The 17,903-nt window shown below is 47.0% G+C and overlaps 2 protein-coding genes across 2 annotated transcripts in view; both read right to left on the reverse strand.

Moving 5' to 3' along the window:
- LOC112061359 (scavenger receptor cysteine-rich type 1 protein M130-like) overlaps positions 1 to 17,903 on the reverse strand; it is a 737,202-nt gene that overhangs the window by 679,417 nt on the left and 39,882 nt on the right. The window lies entirely within an intron of this gene.
- LOC135977502 (ovostatin-like) lies at positions 2,969 to 7,623 on the reverse strand. Its single transcript, XM_065578787.1, has 6 exons — positions 7,502 to 7,623; positions 7,024 to 7,114; positions 6,389 to 6,457; positions 5,293 to 5,395; positions 4,862 to 4,935; positions 2,969 to 3,364 (listed from the first exon to the last, which is right to left on the reverse strand). The coding sequence occupies exons 2-5, from the start codon at positions 7,084 to 7,086 to the stop codon at positions 4,871 to 4,873; spliced, it is 300 nt and encodes a 99-aa protein (XP_065434859.1). The 5' UTR covers positions 7,087 to 7,114; positions 7,502 to 7,623; the 3' UTR covers positions 2,969 to 3,364; positions 4,862 to 4,870.

The raw sequence follows: 17,903 nt of genomic DNA on the forward strand, positions 1-17,903 counted from the left end.
CTCTTGTAAGGTATCATTACAAAGCTTATAATCTTAAATTAAAGGAGACATCCTGTCTCCTAGAACTGGAAGGAACCTTGAAAGGTCATTGAGTACAGCCCCCTGCCTTCACTAGTGGGACAAAGTACTGATTTTTTTGCCCCAGATGCCCCCTCAAGGATTGAACTAACAACCCTGGGTTTAGCAGGCCAGTGCTCAAACCACTGAGCTATCCCTCCCCCTACTGAGTGTGGTCATCATCCTATTTATATGAATGTATCATTCTTGTATCTGAAACTAGGAATATGAAATATACCTCTGAGGTCCTATTGTAATTATGCAAAGTGTGGGACATTAATGGTGGTTTGGAATCTTGATGTCTCCCGTTAACCAGGACAATTGGTTGGAAATGGCTCTGTTTACTTGTAAGACTTCCTGTACATGTGTGCCAGCAGGTAGGTAATGAAGTCTCACAGGACATGTGATCATGTCACCTGAACTGGAATCCATCTTTAACCTGGTGCTTTTCCTTTTAGAAGGAGGGGTGTGAACCAAGAGAGAGACAAAGGATTCCTGCCTTGTGCCAAAGCTACTAAAGGGGGTGGAACAGAACAAAGAGGGCTGTAGTCATGAGAAATCCCCTTTGTTAGCATCTGAGCTGGAACTCTCACATCCCAGCCCCACCCAAGAGCCTGCACCCCCAGCCAGAGCCCTCATCTCCCCCACACCTCCACATTGTGCAATATAGGGAAACCGTTAAACGCTTACTGTTTCCAGTCCATTTTTACATTATTTTAAAATATATATATCAGCTTACAAGGCATGTGTGTGTGTGTAGCTGGGGAAACTTGGACCCATTCTGGGCACCACCAAAAATTATACAAACCTGCCTCCCGTGACTACTCATGTTTAAAACTAGGGTTTGTCATGACTAACTGACATGATCCTTCACATGATTTGTTTGTGAATACATATCATTGTGGACTCCATTACCTATGGCAATGACTCCCCTTGGTGTATTAGCACCTTTTGTTCCCTGTAGTGTTCTGGCTCCCAACAATGTTTCCCTGGCTGACACAAAAGCAACTGAGAGAGACGCTCCTGCGTAAGGACATGCATATAACACTTGACAGATCCTTGTTGGATTTTTACTAGAACTCACCTAGAGCCCCTTCCCTTCCCTGGTGACTGAGAAGGGTGAGCGGTTCTTCAGCAGAGGGCTAGCTCCATGTTTGCTCTGGAGAGCTGTGCAGTGAGAACCTTCCCCTCACCACTAGCTCTCCTAACCCTTCCTGTAGACAGCAATCCCTGATGAAGCTGTGGGATCCAGAAGGGATAACATGGAAGATCATCTCCTGCCTCTCCTGGTGAGAGAGGTTTCTAAAGCTCTGCCAGTTTGGTTGGCGATTTCTAGTTTAAGTTGGTGGGTAGCTGGTGCCAAGGTAAATTGTGCCTCCTGCAGGCATCCAGACCATCCCTTGATCTCTGTTTGTCCCAGTGATATCATAGAGGTGTCACATCGCTGCCTTCTCCTGGTTGTGACTCTTAGTAAGGAATGAAATGACATTTTCCAACCCATTGAATTTTTCACCTTGGTTCATTTTTTATTAGGGTCACAATTTCAAATTCACTAAACACATTTTCATTCCTTTTTCCAAATGATCTTGGTCTCCATGGACAGAAGTCAATAACTTGACAAGCGTCCAGTGAAGAGAAAGGAAGCATACTGAGAATAGCTGTGACATTACTATGGGTGTGACCATCAAAGCATGAGGCTGTGTAGCAGAGCTCCAAGCCCAGACCCCACTGTGAAGTCAGCTGGGATCCCGGACAGGGATGTGTCTTGCAGCACTTCCTAATCAATCAATGCTACACCCCCAGCCCCACACTGGCCTGCCCCCATCCTAGCAATCAATGATACAGCCCCAGGCCCACATCATTCCAATGACCCTCATTTCACCTAGGAGCCTCCTGCAGCCCCACGGGGTCTTTGCCTCCTCTGACCTTTACCAGTGCTGCAGGGAGGAGAAGCAGGGAGCAGGCTGACCCATTGCTCACAGTAGAGGAGAGTAGGATAACCCTGAGCTGCTCTTTCTGCTCAATACTGCCCTCTCCCCTTGGATAAGGATGGTGTCAATTGCTCCCTCCCCCACTTCTACCCCAAAACAGCTCTGGCCCCTGATGGGACGGGGGACAACTCTGTCTGACACCTGCAGCAGCCCTGGTTGGCTTCTATTCCCCAGGAGGTGGGCAAATGGGGAAGGCAGCCAATCAGAGGGATTTCCCCTGCGCAGGATTTGAAATTCATGAGAGCTGGAACCCAGCTCCAGCTGGGGCCAAAATTGTGTCACTGGCCATGAAATCCCAGGCACTGGCTGCTATGCTAGGAGCGCTGCAGTGGTGGAGCAGCAACCCCTGCTACAGATCCCAGGATGTTGTGATTGAGGGTGGCAGCACCTACAGGAGGAGCAGGACACATCTCCCTCCAGGACTGAAGTGATGCGAGTCCAAGGGGGTGAGGGCAATGCTATTGCATAGGCTCCAAGGGAGGTGGGGCCCAAGAAGGAGAGAAGAGAGAGATAGACCAATAGCTAAACGTGCTGCATGACAATAACTACCAACGAATATTAGATGTGGCTGCATTTCCCTTTCTGACATGGTGCCATGGGCAGGAAAAGGCTATTGCAGTAAAATGGTGCTGGAACGGAATCTGCTTGCTGTTTGGTGGAGGCCGAGCAGAGGCTCTTGCTGATGCGACCATTCCGGGTGGTCCCTGGACGCCGGATAGAGCTTGGATGCAGTGATCTCTGCTCTATATGACTCTGGTTTTCCCATTGGTTTCTGCACTATGTGAACTGTCATTTAAAAAAAAAAAAGTTTCTTGCCCCTGTAGCAGTAAAGGAAACCTTCCAAATGTGGCACCTTGTAGTGATCTGTGCCTGGGTCCATACAGACAGCTTGAATCAATCACTCTCAGATGGGATCTGTGCCTGAATAAGGCATTAAATCTGAACCTGGTGACTACAGAAATTTCTCCACAGTTAACAATGGCACCTCTGATCATTGCAGCAGAAACGTCAAGCCTATTGGAGTTGTGGGGAAAGTCCTCACTGGTACCAAATTATAAAGAAGAGGCAAAGCAGAGACCAGGTGTGCATCTCCAATAATGAGAAGATTTATTGACGAGAACTAATACATATTCAGGATATGGACCTGGAGAAAAGCTTCATGGAAGGAAGCATCAGGCCAAATTCAGGTAAAAATGACACACGTTGTCATGGACCCCTGTGATTAGAAGGGTGAAGTGCAATGAAATGGCCCTTTCTGTGACTGAACATAGAGGAAAATAGGAAACATGATCACTTGTTCATTGTTCACCACAGTCCTGGAGGAAAAAGCAAAGCAGAAACATCAGTGAGAACAAGGCAAACACAGAATTCATAGATTCTAGGAGAGCATGAATTCAGTCTTGAATACTGTGTACAGATGTGGTTGCCACATCTCAAAAAAAAAAAAAGATATACTGGAATTGGAAAAGGTTCAGAAAAGGGCAACAAAAATTCTTAGGGGTATGAAGCATCTGCCATATGAGGAGAGATTAATAAGACTGGGACTTTTCAGCTTGGAAAAAAAAAAACCTAAGGGGGGAATATGATAGAGGTCTATAAAATCATGACTGTTGTGGAGAAACTAAATAAGGAAGTGTTATTTACTCCTTCTCATAGCACAAGAACTAGGGATCACCAGATGAAATTAATAGGCAGTAGTTATAAAACAAACAAAAGGAAGTATTTTTTCACACAATGCAGTCAAGCTGTGGAACTCCTTGCCAGAGGATGTTGTGAAGGCCAAGACTATATCAGGATTCAAAAAAGGAATTAGATAAGTTCATGGAGGATAGGTCCATCAGTGCCTATTAGCCAGGATGGGTACGTATGATGTCCCTAACATCTGTTTGCCAGAAGATGGGAATAGGCGACAGGGGATGGATCACCTGATGATTAACTGTTCTCTTCATTCCCTCTGGGGCACCTGGCATTGGCCACTGTCAGAAAACAGGATACTGGTCTAGATGGACATCTGGTCTGACCCAGTATGGCCATTCTTATGTTCTTAATCTCTTGACCTCTGGGTTAGGGACCCAGCTCACTTCTGCTGCACAACTATATTGAGGGCAGCATGGTGAAGCTGGACCAAGGAATCCAGCTGTTGGATACATCTGTAGCTCCAACAGCCCAGCCCTGCAAGTAGCAGCCAACATGGTGTAAGAATGCTGCATTTCCAGGAATTGAACCAGGGCCTCACATATCAGGTGATATGTCTCCCACTGAACCACCAATACTCCAGCCCCAAGAATGACGTCAGTATGAGCCAGCTTTCTCTCCAGAAAGCATTTCACAGATTCACTGGCTAGAAATGGGATTTCCATGAGTCCCAGCTCCCTGTGAAATGGCCAGGTGGGTACCTGGAAGAGGCAGGCTTTAAAGGGCTGATTAGAAAAGCACTGCATTTTGGAAGATGCTAGCGCTTATATAATACTCTTCAGCCATTTTCCATCAGTCTGATTTTATGCACTTGGGCTCCAATGCTGCAGAGGGCAGAGCTCTTCCTGGGAACTGCTGAGTGCCCCCAACTCCCACCAATTTTGGGAACTTGGCATCTGGCAGGATTGGGCTCTTACATGAAAACAACCTTGTCTCCCTACTCTTTGATCAGGCTGGTGGACACTAGATAACCCTAACCTACAGGAACTTCTATCAACCTCTTTACCCCACCTCTGTGCATCTACTCAGTGCAGCTCCCCATTTACCTCACCTTTCTTCTTGCTTTCCACTCACCACCTTCTCCTCGTATCTGCTCAGTGTCTCCAGCTCTCACTTACCTTTCCAGGCTATTCAATGCTTTCAGGGGCAGCTTCATTGCAGAGTGACTTGTATTCTGCAACAGCATGTTCGTCTGGAAGAGATGGGAACATTCCCATTGCAGTAAGAAGTCACTCCATCTCTGATGCCCGTCACACAAACCTCCCCTCCTTGTGGAGTATCCCTAATCCATAGAAGCTCAGAATGGATCTCTTTGAAATCTTCCCAGTTCTAGTCCATCACCTATTCCACATTCAGCACATATGGCCTGAGCCAAAGCTCATTGAAGAAAACAGGTGTCTCTCCATTGACTTGAGTAGGTTTGGCTCAAACCCCTATTGAGTTCCAAGGCCCTCATCAGCCTCCCAATTGTAATGGCCCTCCATCAGCTTTAATAAATGCAGTGACACTTCCCCCCACTTGGTGTGTGGTCTAAACAAAGCCCTCCTACCTGTTTCATAGTAATCGTAGATCAGCACTGAAGCTGGTTTGATGTTGGACACAGGAAGGTCTTGTTCAACAGAGAAGGAGAAACTGATAGTCTTCCGTGAGACCTGGGAATGTGAGGGACAGAGATGGGCATCAGCTTTTGTTCATAGAACGCTGACTCCTCTGTAAAGGGTCAACCCCAGGGACTGCTAAGCTGTGGTGGGTTCCCAACACACACATCTCCTGTGTGCATGATGCACTCCAGCCCTGGCATCCATTATTTACCTGCCTGTATCTGTCATTTTAGAAACAGTCTTCGAGAGTTTTTTTAAAATGTTATTGGTTCCAATTTTCCTCTCCTTCTTGTATTGCTGTGATCCTCAGTCATCATGAGTCCCAATACACAGGGCTCAGAGGAAGCAAAAACAACTTCTAAATCCCTAATGGTCATGACATTGAAGTCTAAAGTCTTGCAGTCCCTCCAAGCATAGAAGTGACAGAGTGCATCCCATGGAGAAGCTGGGAATCTCCCCTTTCCACCGGTGTAAACACTCCCATTGCTAGTCCTGCAGGGTCTCAAGGGAATCAACTTTAAAGATGCGACATTTTTTTCTGACTAGAAAAGCTGCTTCTGTGGCAGGACTGTGTTCTGCTAGCTCCAGTCCTGAGGCAGGTGCAGTTTGATTGGAGGGAAGGTGGAAATTCTCTATGTGGCAGGTGTGAGGAGGAGCATCAACATTTCCAGACCAGATAAAATTAGTGCTCCATCTAGTGCAGTATCCGGTCTGTGCTGGTGGCCAGCACCGGCTGCTTTAGAGGAAACCCCCTAGTGGAGCTGTGTGCACACTGGGGAGGTTGCTCCCTGGCCCCCAGCGATCAATGTCTGAAAGGAGGAAACATTTTGTGTGTGTTTTATTTTGAATAAAAGAACAGGAGGCTGCTGGAAGCTGCTGAGGGATTTGGAATGTTAGAATAGTTTCAAGGTAGATGGATTAATGGGCAAAGGTGCATGATCAATGCAGTTGATCACACATATGTGGAGTGGCTATGCATGTATCTTCTATGCAAAATTAAAACCTGCTAAACCCAAACCAAAGAATTGATTTTCCAGAACTCACACTCTCCAGATAGAAGAGGACGTGGTTTTGCTTGGTTTCTACCTGCATCACTTTCTGATCCTCACGAAGCTTTAGATCAGGAAATATGGGAAACATTAAAATATTAATAATCACTGAAAGCACGACACCCCCAGAATCTGCAGTAAATGACTGAGCCAAAGTGTTATCTAATGGATAGCATGGGTCAATAAAAATAATCACTTGATAGAGACCCAAGTGTATAGTGGCTTTGTCAGGAAATGCACATACCTAAACAGTTATACAGGAGACAGTCAGTTTGGAATTCCAGTTGGTTAATCTAATCCAGTGACCCTCAATCTTGTCCATATTAGGACACCTCCCTCCCCTGAATCTCACTCCCATTTAACCAGGCTCTATCTGGGAACTCCGTCCAGTTTAGCAATCTAGGAAACAGGGTAGTTGTGACACCCTGACCCCTGCTCAGGACTCCTGGAGGGTGTGACCCCCAGGCTGAGAATACACAATCTATTCAAGTGCTACAGACACATTAAAATCCCTTGGAAAGTGTTTTCTCAGTGCTAACCAGGCCCCCTTTTTTATCCAGTCCATGTTGTAATATTCTGTAACCCCCTCTTCCCCTGAGGTGGCTTATTCATGTCACTGCCATTCCTTACCTTTTGCAGGGATGAACTGACAGGTACGAAGCCAGAGAGCATCTTGACGTCGATAATGGCCATGTTGGAGATATTGCGTTTCCCGGCATAACTGAAATGGGAGGGACTGGGTCACTCTGGACCACGAATGTGGAGGAAACACAATGACACCTTCGGCTCCAGAGCACACACAGCCTGCAAAGGCCTTTTTGAATTGCATGTAATTGCTGATCATTTATTAACATGGAAGAGGTGCGGAAATGACCAATGATAGATGTCCAAGAAGGGGACAAATATCCCCAGGGAGGGACAGTTGTCTGGAAAGAGGGGGTATCCCTGGGGTCTGGGGTAAGTGTCTAGCAGGCCAAGGCGATTAGTACCCTCAGGTATTTTACACGGACCATCTAATAGCACTTTAATATTTGTAATCTGTTCTTTCAAAAGCCATCCCGTCTTAACCAGCCAGTTCTTGTCATCCAGGCAACTGAAGGGAGGTTACCTGGTTGAGAGGATGATGTCAAACTTTGCCCGGAAACTGTCTGCGCAGGAAGCATTTGCCGTCTGCACTGAGAGAGAGAACCCAGAAGTCTTATTGGGAAGAGGGATGTTGTATCTCAGGGTTGTCTGGAACAGATGAAAAATGGTAATGAAAATTAGAAATCAGTCTGAGCTATTGACCCACCTGTTGTGGTGCCTCGCAACCCCTTTTTTGCTCCATGCCTGGAGAAATCCTGACTGAATGCACCAATTCCCCAAGGGTAACATTTAGTCACTGGAGAACTACTTCAGCAAACCACCAAACTGCCAAGCTTTCCATCAGTAACATTAAAAGCCTTTCCTTCCCCACAACTGAGGTTCCATCCAGCTGAACAATGTAAGGAATAAGTGTGCCCCAAGTGGCCAGACAGAAGTGTGGGGAAAAAACATGTTAATCCCCATTAAACACATGGTTCCTATACAGACCACAGTCATTTCACGGCTCACAAGATTTCAGTGCAGATGAGCCCAAACCCATCCCAGTTCATCTTGGAAACTGAGTCCTGTAGAGCATTAGGGCACACCTCCAGAACGCTTCAGTGCACCAGGTGTGTCTGATAGCAAATCATACACACATCAATCATAGGCTAGAACCAGGGACTAAAGGAATTCTCTGAGCTCCTATTCATGTGAAGATCTAACTGTACCTGTTACTATTCAATTGCTGCCATGTGACTTTCACCTTGGCACATTTAGGACCATATTGTCTTCTGGAGAGCAGAACTCAACTCTAATGTTCTGCTTCCCTAGCAGGTGACATTTACACACACATCATTCTGCAAAGAGCTTGAGTGCATTGGCACTTTGTACGTAGAGGTTGAGGCTAGGGGTGGCAGCTGGCAGGGTGTGGGGAAGCCCGCAATCCCTTCATTGCTGTTATTCCATCTTTTGGAATAGGGCCTGGACTATCTGTGGGAGAAAGTGACCAATGGATCTTTTTAGTCACAGTCCTATTGGCTCTCTCTCTCAATCTCTAATGCAGCTGGCTTATGTGAGCAGCCGCCTGTGATTTCCTGGGTGTGATTAGAGGGCAGAAGGTAGTTGCTGTACCTGGGTGGAAGAGAAACCCCCATTGGGATTCTGCTGTCTGATGATCCACTGCACAATCTGTGAGGCGAATGTTAGGTCCTTTTGAGCCCGTTTGGGTTTGTGGAGCACTGCCAGAAGCACATAGCTGGTCATCTCAACCTCAGCAGAGGGGGCACGGGAATAGAAAGAGGGGAACGTTTCTGCAGGGGGCTTTACCGCCCGTTCCCAGTGCACTGAGCCACCTGAGAACAGAAAGGAGATTGTGAAGAATCAGAACAGCAGCTTAGTAATTAGTAGTCTGTGCTGCCATGCAGAAGCCCCAGTCCCAGTCTCTTTGAGTATGTCTTCTTTTGGTGGCATGTACAGTACAGAGACAGATAGTCCCCCTAGCATAGATATAAATAGTAGAGCAGGCAGAGAGGCGCTGCTTAGGTGAGTAGAGTACAGACATGCTTGAAAGTGTGGGTATGTACCCAAGTACTTACCCTACACAGCTTTCTACTTGCCCAAGCTGTGCCTCTCCCAATGTAGTGTTCCAGTGCCTCCCTGCGGCTGGAGCATTTCCCCACTTCAGGGAAAGACACAGGCAGTGTGAAAAGGTTCTGGCAGGGTTGAGGCAGCAAAAAAGGCTCTGCCAGCTACCCACTTCTGGTGCTTTTCCTCATCATAGTGAAAGGATCCGGCTGCAGGGAGCGGCATCCCCCCCACCCCACCACCACCAGAAACTTTCACTGACACATGTAACTACACAGTACAGTGTAGATGCAGCTGCTTTTCACTGTGGCATGCAGCTGCACACACAGTACACAGCACCAGCAGTGGTGTATAGTGTAGACATAGCATTTCTTTCTCCAGAAGGTTGGGAGGACCATGGAGAACAAACTCAGTGCTCTGCACTCCAATAGGAGATATAAATGTTTAGGTCTCAGTCCTCTGGCCAGATTTGGATGATTTAGTTGGGGATTAGGTCCTGCTTTCAGCAGGGGGGATGGACTAGATGACCTCCTGAGGTCCCTTCCAACCCTGATATTCTATGATTCTATCTGCTTACGTACACTGGTGTAACTCCAGAGAAACTCCACTGGACATAGGAACATAAGAATGGCCATACTGGGTCAGACCAATGGTCCATCTACCCAGTATCCTGCTTCTGACAGTGTCCAGTGCCAGATGCTTTAGGGGGAAACGAACAGAGCAAAGCAATTATTGAGTGATCCATCATCCCTTGTCATCCAGTTCCAAGCTTCTAGCAGTCAGAGGTTTAGGGACACTCAGAGTATAGGGTTGGGTCCCGGCCCATATTGGCTAATAGCCATCAATGAACCTCTCCTCCTCCTTTTTCCTACCCAGTTATACTTTTGGCCTCCACAACATCCCCTGGCAATATGTTCCACAGGTTGACTGTGTGTTGTGTGAATAAATACTTCCTTCTGTTTGTTTTAAATCTGCTGCCTATTAATCTCTTTGGGTGACCCTTAGTTCTTGTGTTATGAGAAGGAGTAAATAACACTTCCCTATTCACTTTCTCCACACCAGTCATGATTTTATAGCTCTCTCTCATAGCTCCCCTCCGTGGTCTCTTCTCACCTCTTTAATCTCACCTCATATGGAAGTTATTCCATACCCCTCATTTTTGTTGTCATTTTCTGTATCTTCGCCAATTCCAATAAATCCAGTTACTCCTGATTTACAGATGTAAAGGAGGGAAAAATCTGATTCCTGCTCCCTGGCTCTCTCTAGGACTTGGAGAGCTGCAAAGACTAGGTCTGGTGCACCAGGTACTAAATCTTGCCAGCTCCACTTCCTGATCACAGCATCTTCCTTCCCTGAGGTGAGCAGGAAGTCAAAGGTGGCTGGATTTGGGACTCTGAGGGAGATTGCTCGGTGCAGTCAAACCTCAACTATCCAAAACAAAGTTTGTTGAAACTCTCCATTATCTGATAGTTGGTTAAGTCTCCTGATGTTTCACTGAAGCTCTGGTCATGGAGAACAGAGGAACGACTATGTCATACCCGCCCAGTGGTCCATCTCATCTAGTACCCTGTCTCTGACTTTGGCCAGAACCAGCCACCTTCAGAGGAAGGTACAAAAAATTGTAGAGTGGGTAGTGTGATAGACCCAGACCACTTGGGAACAGCAGAGTAGCAGAAGGGAGATATACTGGCCACTGGATAATTAGTTTTCTGTTCCCTGAGTGACCAGAGCAGGGGCTGCTCCAGGCTAATAGACCACCTGACTCCAATTAACCTGCTAAGAGTCAGGTGAGGCAGTTAAGCATCTGACTCTAATTAAGGCCCCTCTGATGCTATAAAAGGGCTCACTCCAGTCAAACCAGAGGGAGTGGAAGTGTGTGTGAGGAACTGGGAGCAAGATGAGTGCAAGAAGCTGAGAGTGAGTAGGCGTACTGCTGGAAGACTGAGAAGTACAAGTGGTATCAGACATCAGGAAGAGGGTCCGGTGGTGAGGACAAAGAAAGTGTTGGAAGGAGGCCATGGGGAAGTAGCCCAGGGAGTTGTAGGTGTTGTGCAACTGTACCAGGCGGCACTCTAAACAGCTGCAGTCCACAGGGCCCTGGGCTGGAACCTGGAGTAGAGGGCGGGCCCGGGTTCCCCCCATACCTTCCAAGTCCTGATCAAACACAGGAGGAATTGACCTGGACTATAGCTTCTAGCAGAGGGGAAGGTCTCTGGACTGTTTCCTGACCCACAGGGTGAATCTGTGAAGCAAGCAAACCTGCCAATAAACGCAGGACCCACCAAGGTAGAGGAGGAACTTTGTCACAATATATATAATACTTTTAATTTTTATAGCGGCCTTCACTTCCCCTCTAAGACAGGTTGGTTTACTTTGTAACTGTTGCAGCCTTCTTCTTTCTTCTTTAAACCCCCTGCTAATAAAGCAGGAGATGGATTCATTAATAATAATAATTAATAATAATAAAATTACATGTTTATTATTGTACCACCTAAAGGTCCATTCAGGTAATAAATACAGACACTCTCCCAGCTCCAGAAAGCTTACTGTCTAAAAAACTGAAGAACAGATGTGAGATTAGAAAGGGGAGAAATAACACTGAAGCAAATTCACACGGTGATGATTGGTGCAATTTCGTGTTTTGTCATTACTGTTTGTTTAAGTAGGGGGAGGGCCTAGTGAGGGGGAATGGTAGGATTGGGGTGGGGAGGTTGGTAAAAATAAGGAGAGGGAAGGAAGGCGAAGTGGCACAGCCATACCTCATGTGCCAAGCTAGTCGCTGTCAAGTGTTTTTCGAGAATCACAACAGAGCCGAGTCTCAAGGAGGGATTCGAAGGAGGATCAGGTGTTGGTTGCATGGATTTTTTGGGGGAGTTTTCTCCATGCAGAAACGGCAGCATGGGAGAAAACACAAAAGTGAAGTGTTAAAGATGTTTCCCTTAATCCAAGTATTTGTAACAGTGCTCTTTAGGAAGAGCCTGAGATAGGTGAGGTGCCAGCCAGTCATTATTATGTGCTATATTCCCCTTGCCTTGTGCCTGTTCCTATAATTGTCTGTGTCCCAAGAATCAATTAAACTTGTTTCCAAGGAATCTTCCCCCTACTGACAGCACTCATGGGCATGGTGTGTGCAGGACATCCTGCTACTGCAAGAGAGGGTCATGGCCTACTCAGGAAACCCTAAGCTCTGCCTCTTTCACAAAGAATCATGGTCTAGGCAGGAAACCCCAAGGTCTATCGGAGACTCCCAAGAAATAACACAAGCATAAACAATATATTCAACGTAGTCATTATATTAAACAGGAGACAAATATAACATAACAGGGTAAAACACTATTCTTAGGGTCACCGGTGCCCACGCTGATAATACCCCTGACTTTCTCCAGTCACATGACCTGATGTAGCAAATGTAAGATTAGTGTCCCGTTGGTACGTGTACTTTGTTGGGGCCCTTGATGACCTGTGACCACGATATCTTCTCTGCAGTGATTTAGCAGAGTAGCTGACTGGGTTCAGTACAGCCCAAAGGACTCACAAATGGGAGAAGGTGGTAAATCCCTCCCTAGGTTTAATATGCAGCAGGTTATAAAATCCCCAAACCCTTTCACTGGCTTGAGGACACAGTTCAGGGAGTAGGGGGTCCCCAAAACAATTTCCCTGACTAACTAAAAGATGGTGCACTCACAACCTCCATGAATGATCCTCAGGTTCAGAGATGACTCTGGCTCCTCGGTCACTGCAGAGGGGCTGATCTCTGCTGGCAGGGATCCTTTTCAGGCAGGAATCAGGCTGCTTCTGGTCCCAGGATTTCCCCTCACCACAAAGAGGTGCAGTGCTCAAGGTGTAGATTACACAACTATACTAAAATCCAAACTGTAGTCTCCTACCCCAGCATCCAGACACACTCACAGCAGGCCGCAGCCCTGTACTAGCAGCCAGAGCAGAGCTGACCATGTGGTGACTGGTCTCACCTAGGGAGCTGAAGGGCTAACTCAGCCTGGCTGGGGAAGTTTGCCAGCCTGACGCTACAAACTGGGAGTTATCAGTGGAGAGGGAAAAGCCCAGCTGAGGGATCTTGCTTTCAGGTCCCTAGAGGCCAGTTCTCAGGGGGAACCCTGCATGCAGGCCTGGGACTTACTAGCTCCCCACACAGCCAGTCCTGGCCTTGCTGTGGCTGGCTCCAGACTGCCTCTAAAATGGCTTCTCCCCTTTCCTGAGCTCCCTGGGAAGGGCATCTCACTCCCTATTGGTTGGCAGGCAGACTCTGAGTCTGCCTTGGCTCCCCATCCCTACCAGGGACAGTGTGCCTCTCCCTGAGCTGCCAGCAGACAGAGCCCCAGGAACCTAGGTAATCTCCTTGGGGGTTACGCTCTCCCGGGGCGAAAGTTCTTGCCGTCCTCAGCAAGGGTCATTTAACCACAACACAAACTTGCAAGGTCCTTTTCGTCAGGTAATAGTAGACATTGCTTAGTGGACAATAAATGTTATTTGTCAACAAGTAGGTATTGCTGTGTCCACATACAATATTAATTTAAAATGTTAAATTATTATTCACTTTACATTAATAAGCCATTCTTACTATATTGAAATAAATGACTTAACCTTGGAGTCTCCATTGTTAACTATCAGGCACAACCAATAATAGGCCACCCACACCCATCTATTTACTAAGTGCAAAGGGACAGAGGTGGAGATCCTTGAAACATCATAAGTGAGTTTCTGTACAGGTTCTTGCTCTCATTCTGAACGTCGAAGTACAGGAGCTTCTTTATTCTCAGGGCTCTCAGCACTAACGGCTGCAGGACAGTCAATGATTTCCCTCTTGGCAGGTTGCATGTCATTTCCCATATCCTCTGCAGATGGAACCATACTAGCTTGTAAACCATTTGCCTCTTCAGGCGGTGCCAGCAGGCAGGGGTTATCATGCTGTATTTTTGACTGATCGTGTGGTTTTTGGAATGATGGTGTGTTTTGACTGATGGTATTTTTGACATGACTGTGCTGCTGTAAGCTTGTAAGTGCAGACACGGCCTAAGTATGCAGTGCCATACGCTTTGTGGGGCAGAAGTACTTTTCTGTGAGTCTGTGAGGTGTCAGAGGAGCTCCATGGAGCCTGAATGGAAAGGTCTGGAAGTGGTACAGCCCACAGGTCATGGCGAATGCAGTTAACTCCTTGGAGTCAGGTGCCAAGGGGATTTCCCAATAGCCCTTTGTAAGGCTGAGAGGGGTGATATATTGAGCCTTACTCAGGCCTTCAGGCATCTCGCTGATCCCGGGTATAGGATAGGCATCTAACTTTGGCACTGCATTTAATTTGTGAAAACCAATGTGAAAGTGAACACTGTGGTCTGGCTTAGGGACCCGCACAACTGGGCTGCACCAGTTGCTATTTGATTCCTTAGATACACCAAATTGCAACCGAGTTTGTATTTCCTTCTTGGCTGTGTCCTTTAACCACTCCTGTACCTGGAAGCAGCCCTTCTGGACACAGCTCTCAGGTTTCAGATGTACGTGGTGTTTGATTAGGTGGGTTCACCCTGGTTTAGTAGTAAGGCCATTTGTGAAATGCTTGACCAATTCTCTGGCCCCCTCCCTGAGAGGCATCTCTGTGCATGACCCGGTCTCTGACCTCTGGGGATCAAATTTTGCCTCTGGTGTTGGCATGTGGGCAAGACACACATCCTGGACCCTCCAGGGCTACAGCAGCTTGATGTGATATATCTGGGACCCCAGCTGCTTGTGCACCACTTGAAACTTGTTGCTCACCCCCCACAACTTATCTGAGGATCTCAAAAGGCCCTTGCCCCTTTCTCAGCAGTTAGTGTTCTGCAGGGGGGAGCAGCAGGAGAACCCTATCCCTGGCTGGTAAACCCACAGGAAGTGTTCCTATTTTACTCTTGCTCCTGGGAGTGCTGTGCCACTCTCAGCTTCTCCTTGGCAAAGCCCCCTATCAGATCCAGTCTCTCTCGCAACTTGAGGACATACTGTATTACATTCTAGCTAGAAGTGCCTTTTTCCTTCCAAGACTCCTGTGAAAGATCCAGTACCATCTGGGGTTGTCTGCTGAACAGCAATTGAATGGGAGAAAAGCTGGTGGAGGATTGTGGAACCTCCTGAATTGCAAATTACATATACAGGGGCATTTTGTCCCAATTCTGGGATTCCTTATGTGACAGGCATTCCCAAGGTGCAGCCTGGAACTGGGTTACCGCTGTGCTCCCTTAACTCTCCAGCCTGCGCTGTCTCTCATAATGCCTTGCTAGTGACAAGCAGCAAACCCCTCCAGGTGCTACTACCACTCGGCACAACAGCATGTGGAGACCCACACCCAGCTAGATTGCATGAATGATCCGGAGCCACTCATGAATTAACAATAGAGAGAGACTCCAGCCAAAATACCCCCAGCTCCCCAGCTTTGCACCCATGGACTACTCCAGTGGTTATCAAAGTTTTGTACTGATGACGCCCTTCACATAGCAAGCCTCTCAGTGCGACCCCCCTTTATAAATTAAAAACACTCCCCCCCCCCATTTAACCCTATTATAAATGCTGCAGGTGAAGCAGGGTTTTGGGGTGGAGGCTGACAGCTCGCAACTCCCCCCCCATGTAATAACCTCACAGCTCCCTGAGGGGTCACAACCCCCAGTTTGAGAACCCCTGAACTACACTGTCCTGCCCTGGTCAAAAGCCTGACCAGTATATGAATTTATTACACAATCCACCCCTCCCTCAATGTGGAAAGGACAATGTACAAGCCTTTGTTAACTGACCTGAGATTTTCCCCCAAGCACTTCACTCAAAGCACACTGTTATCAGGTAAAATATAAAATAGATTTATGAACTACAGAAAGATATATTTTAAATGATTATAAGTAATAGCGTACAGATCAAAGTAAATTACCATAAGAAATTAAACAAAAACACAATCTAAGTTCTCTAAACTGGATAGGATCTGAATCAAGCTGTGTCTCACCCTGTTCAATACTACAAACATCCATCAAGCTTCCATACACAGGCAGGATTCCGACTTTCCTGCCGAGGACCCCACCCCCCTCCTCAGTTCAATCTTTGTTCCTCAGATGTTTCCAGGTGCCGTGTTGTAGGGGGAGTGATGTCACTTCCCCCTTTTACAGCTTCTTCCATCTTCCTGGAAAGATCTTTTGCTGTGACCTGACTGTAAGAGTCCACACTGCGTAATGCTATCTCTGAGAGGGTTCTATTGTACCCAGTTCCTCGGATAATCCTTCTGAGTGTATTTCCTGCAATAGGCCATTAACACTGTTTGGCCTTTTCACTGTTGTACCTGAAAGACTGGTTTGGGGTGTTTTTAACTTCACAACATATTTTAGTGACAGATACATAGCAAAACTTCATAACTCTAGATATAATGAAAGCACATAAACATTAATATCCTGTTAAACTATAACAGATTAAGATGTTTAAAATACCTCGCAAATCATAGTTTGTTAATTATATCATAATCATATCACTATGGTGAATACGAGGTGCAGAGTGTTACTTTGGGGCACAGAGTGTCACACTTTAGTTACAAATTTTTGCAACATCTTTTTTAATGTATGGTTAAGCTGCTCTACCAGGCCATCTGTTTGCGGGTGCCAGAGATTATAAATGAGTAAATTTTTAGGAGACCACAAAACAGAGTTATTAACTGGGATATGAAAGCGGTGCCCTGGTCAGTCAGGAGAACTCTTAGAAACCCCCCTCTTGCAAACACATCCATTAATTGGGTAGCTATTGTGTCTGGGACACTGCTGAGTGCAGGACTACAGCTCGGGTTACCAAGTGGCATAATCAACAGTCACCAACATAAACTAACACCAACTTGAACTTGGTTCCAGAGACCACAAAAGGTCTACCCCAATGGTGGCAAAAGGGCTGCTCACCAATGGAAGAGGACTGTGGGGCCCCATGGACTTGCTGCGGGGCCACCAGTTGGCATTCTGGACAGGATGCACAATATTTTTTGAGGTTGCAATAATCCAAGGGCCAAAAGAACTGGGCCAGCATCCTCCCTTGGTTCTCTTCCACTCCCAAGTGTCAGAACCACGGTACAGCTTGGGCCAGTGTTAAAACTTAGTTCCAATACAACTTGAGGACCAGGAGTTGGGTTTGGCAGGCCCCGTCACTGACATTTCAACCTGCTGCTCCATACAATTAACCTGACTTTAGCCACAGGGTAGGGCCAAACATCCTGATGAATACACTCTGCATAGACCAATTCGGTCCCTTTAGAGAGCCAGGAACGATTAAGTGCTCTTGTGTGAACATCTGCCCTGAACCTGAGTCAACCAGGCCCAGTACCTCAGTCCCCCGTACTGTAACCAGGATGATGTAAGCGTTCAGCCGAAGGGGTTTGCCACACATTTCTGAGGAACAGGCACAGGCAGAGTTGCACTACATTTGGGGGCAATCTTTGTACTTGTTGCCTTCTCGTCACAAGTAAAACAAAATACGGAAACTCCCCAGTCTTCTTGGGCTGGGATTCCTTTGACTGTCAGCCCTCATTCATTATAGCTGTCCTATTGCCAGGGCTATGCACGGCTTTCAGTCCCTTGCGGTATTGTGGGTGCACCCCATAGCCCAATGTGGCCTGCCCCCAGGTGATTATTGGGACCCGGGCCTCTTCCCCATTGAACCTGAGCTGTGGATGTTTGATTGCCCAGGTTTTCCCAGAGGCTCACACTCCAATTCAGTCTTGAGAAAGTTCTCTACGAGGCAGACTGCCTCCTCCAGGAAAGTTTCCCGGTGGCAGCCATCCCACTCCTTGGACCATGCCAGGGTAGTTTGGCAAAACTGTTCTAACATCACCATTTCCACTGGCAAATAAGTCTCTGATTTCA

The sequence above is a fragment of the Chrysemys picta genome, unplaced genomic scaffold, assembly GCF_011386835.1.
Source record: "Chrysemys picta bellii isolate R12L10 unplaced genomic scaffold, ASM1138683v2 scaf1, whole genome shotgun sequence".
NCBI lineage: Eukaryota > Metazoa > Chordata > Testudines > Emydidae > Chrysemys > Chrysemys picta.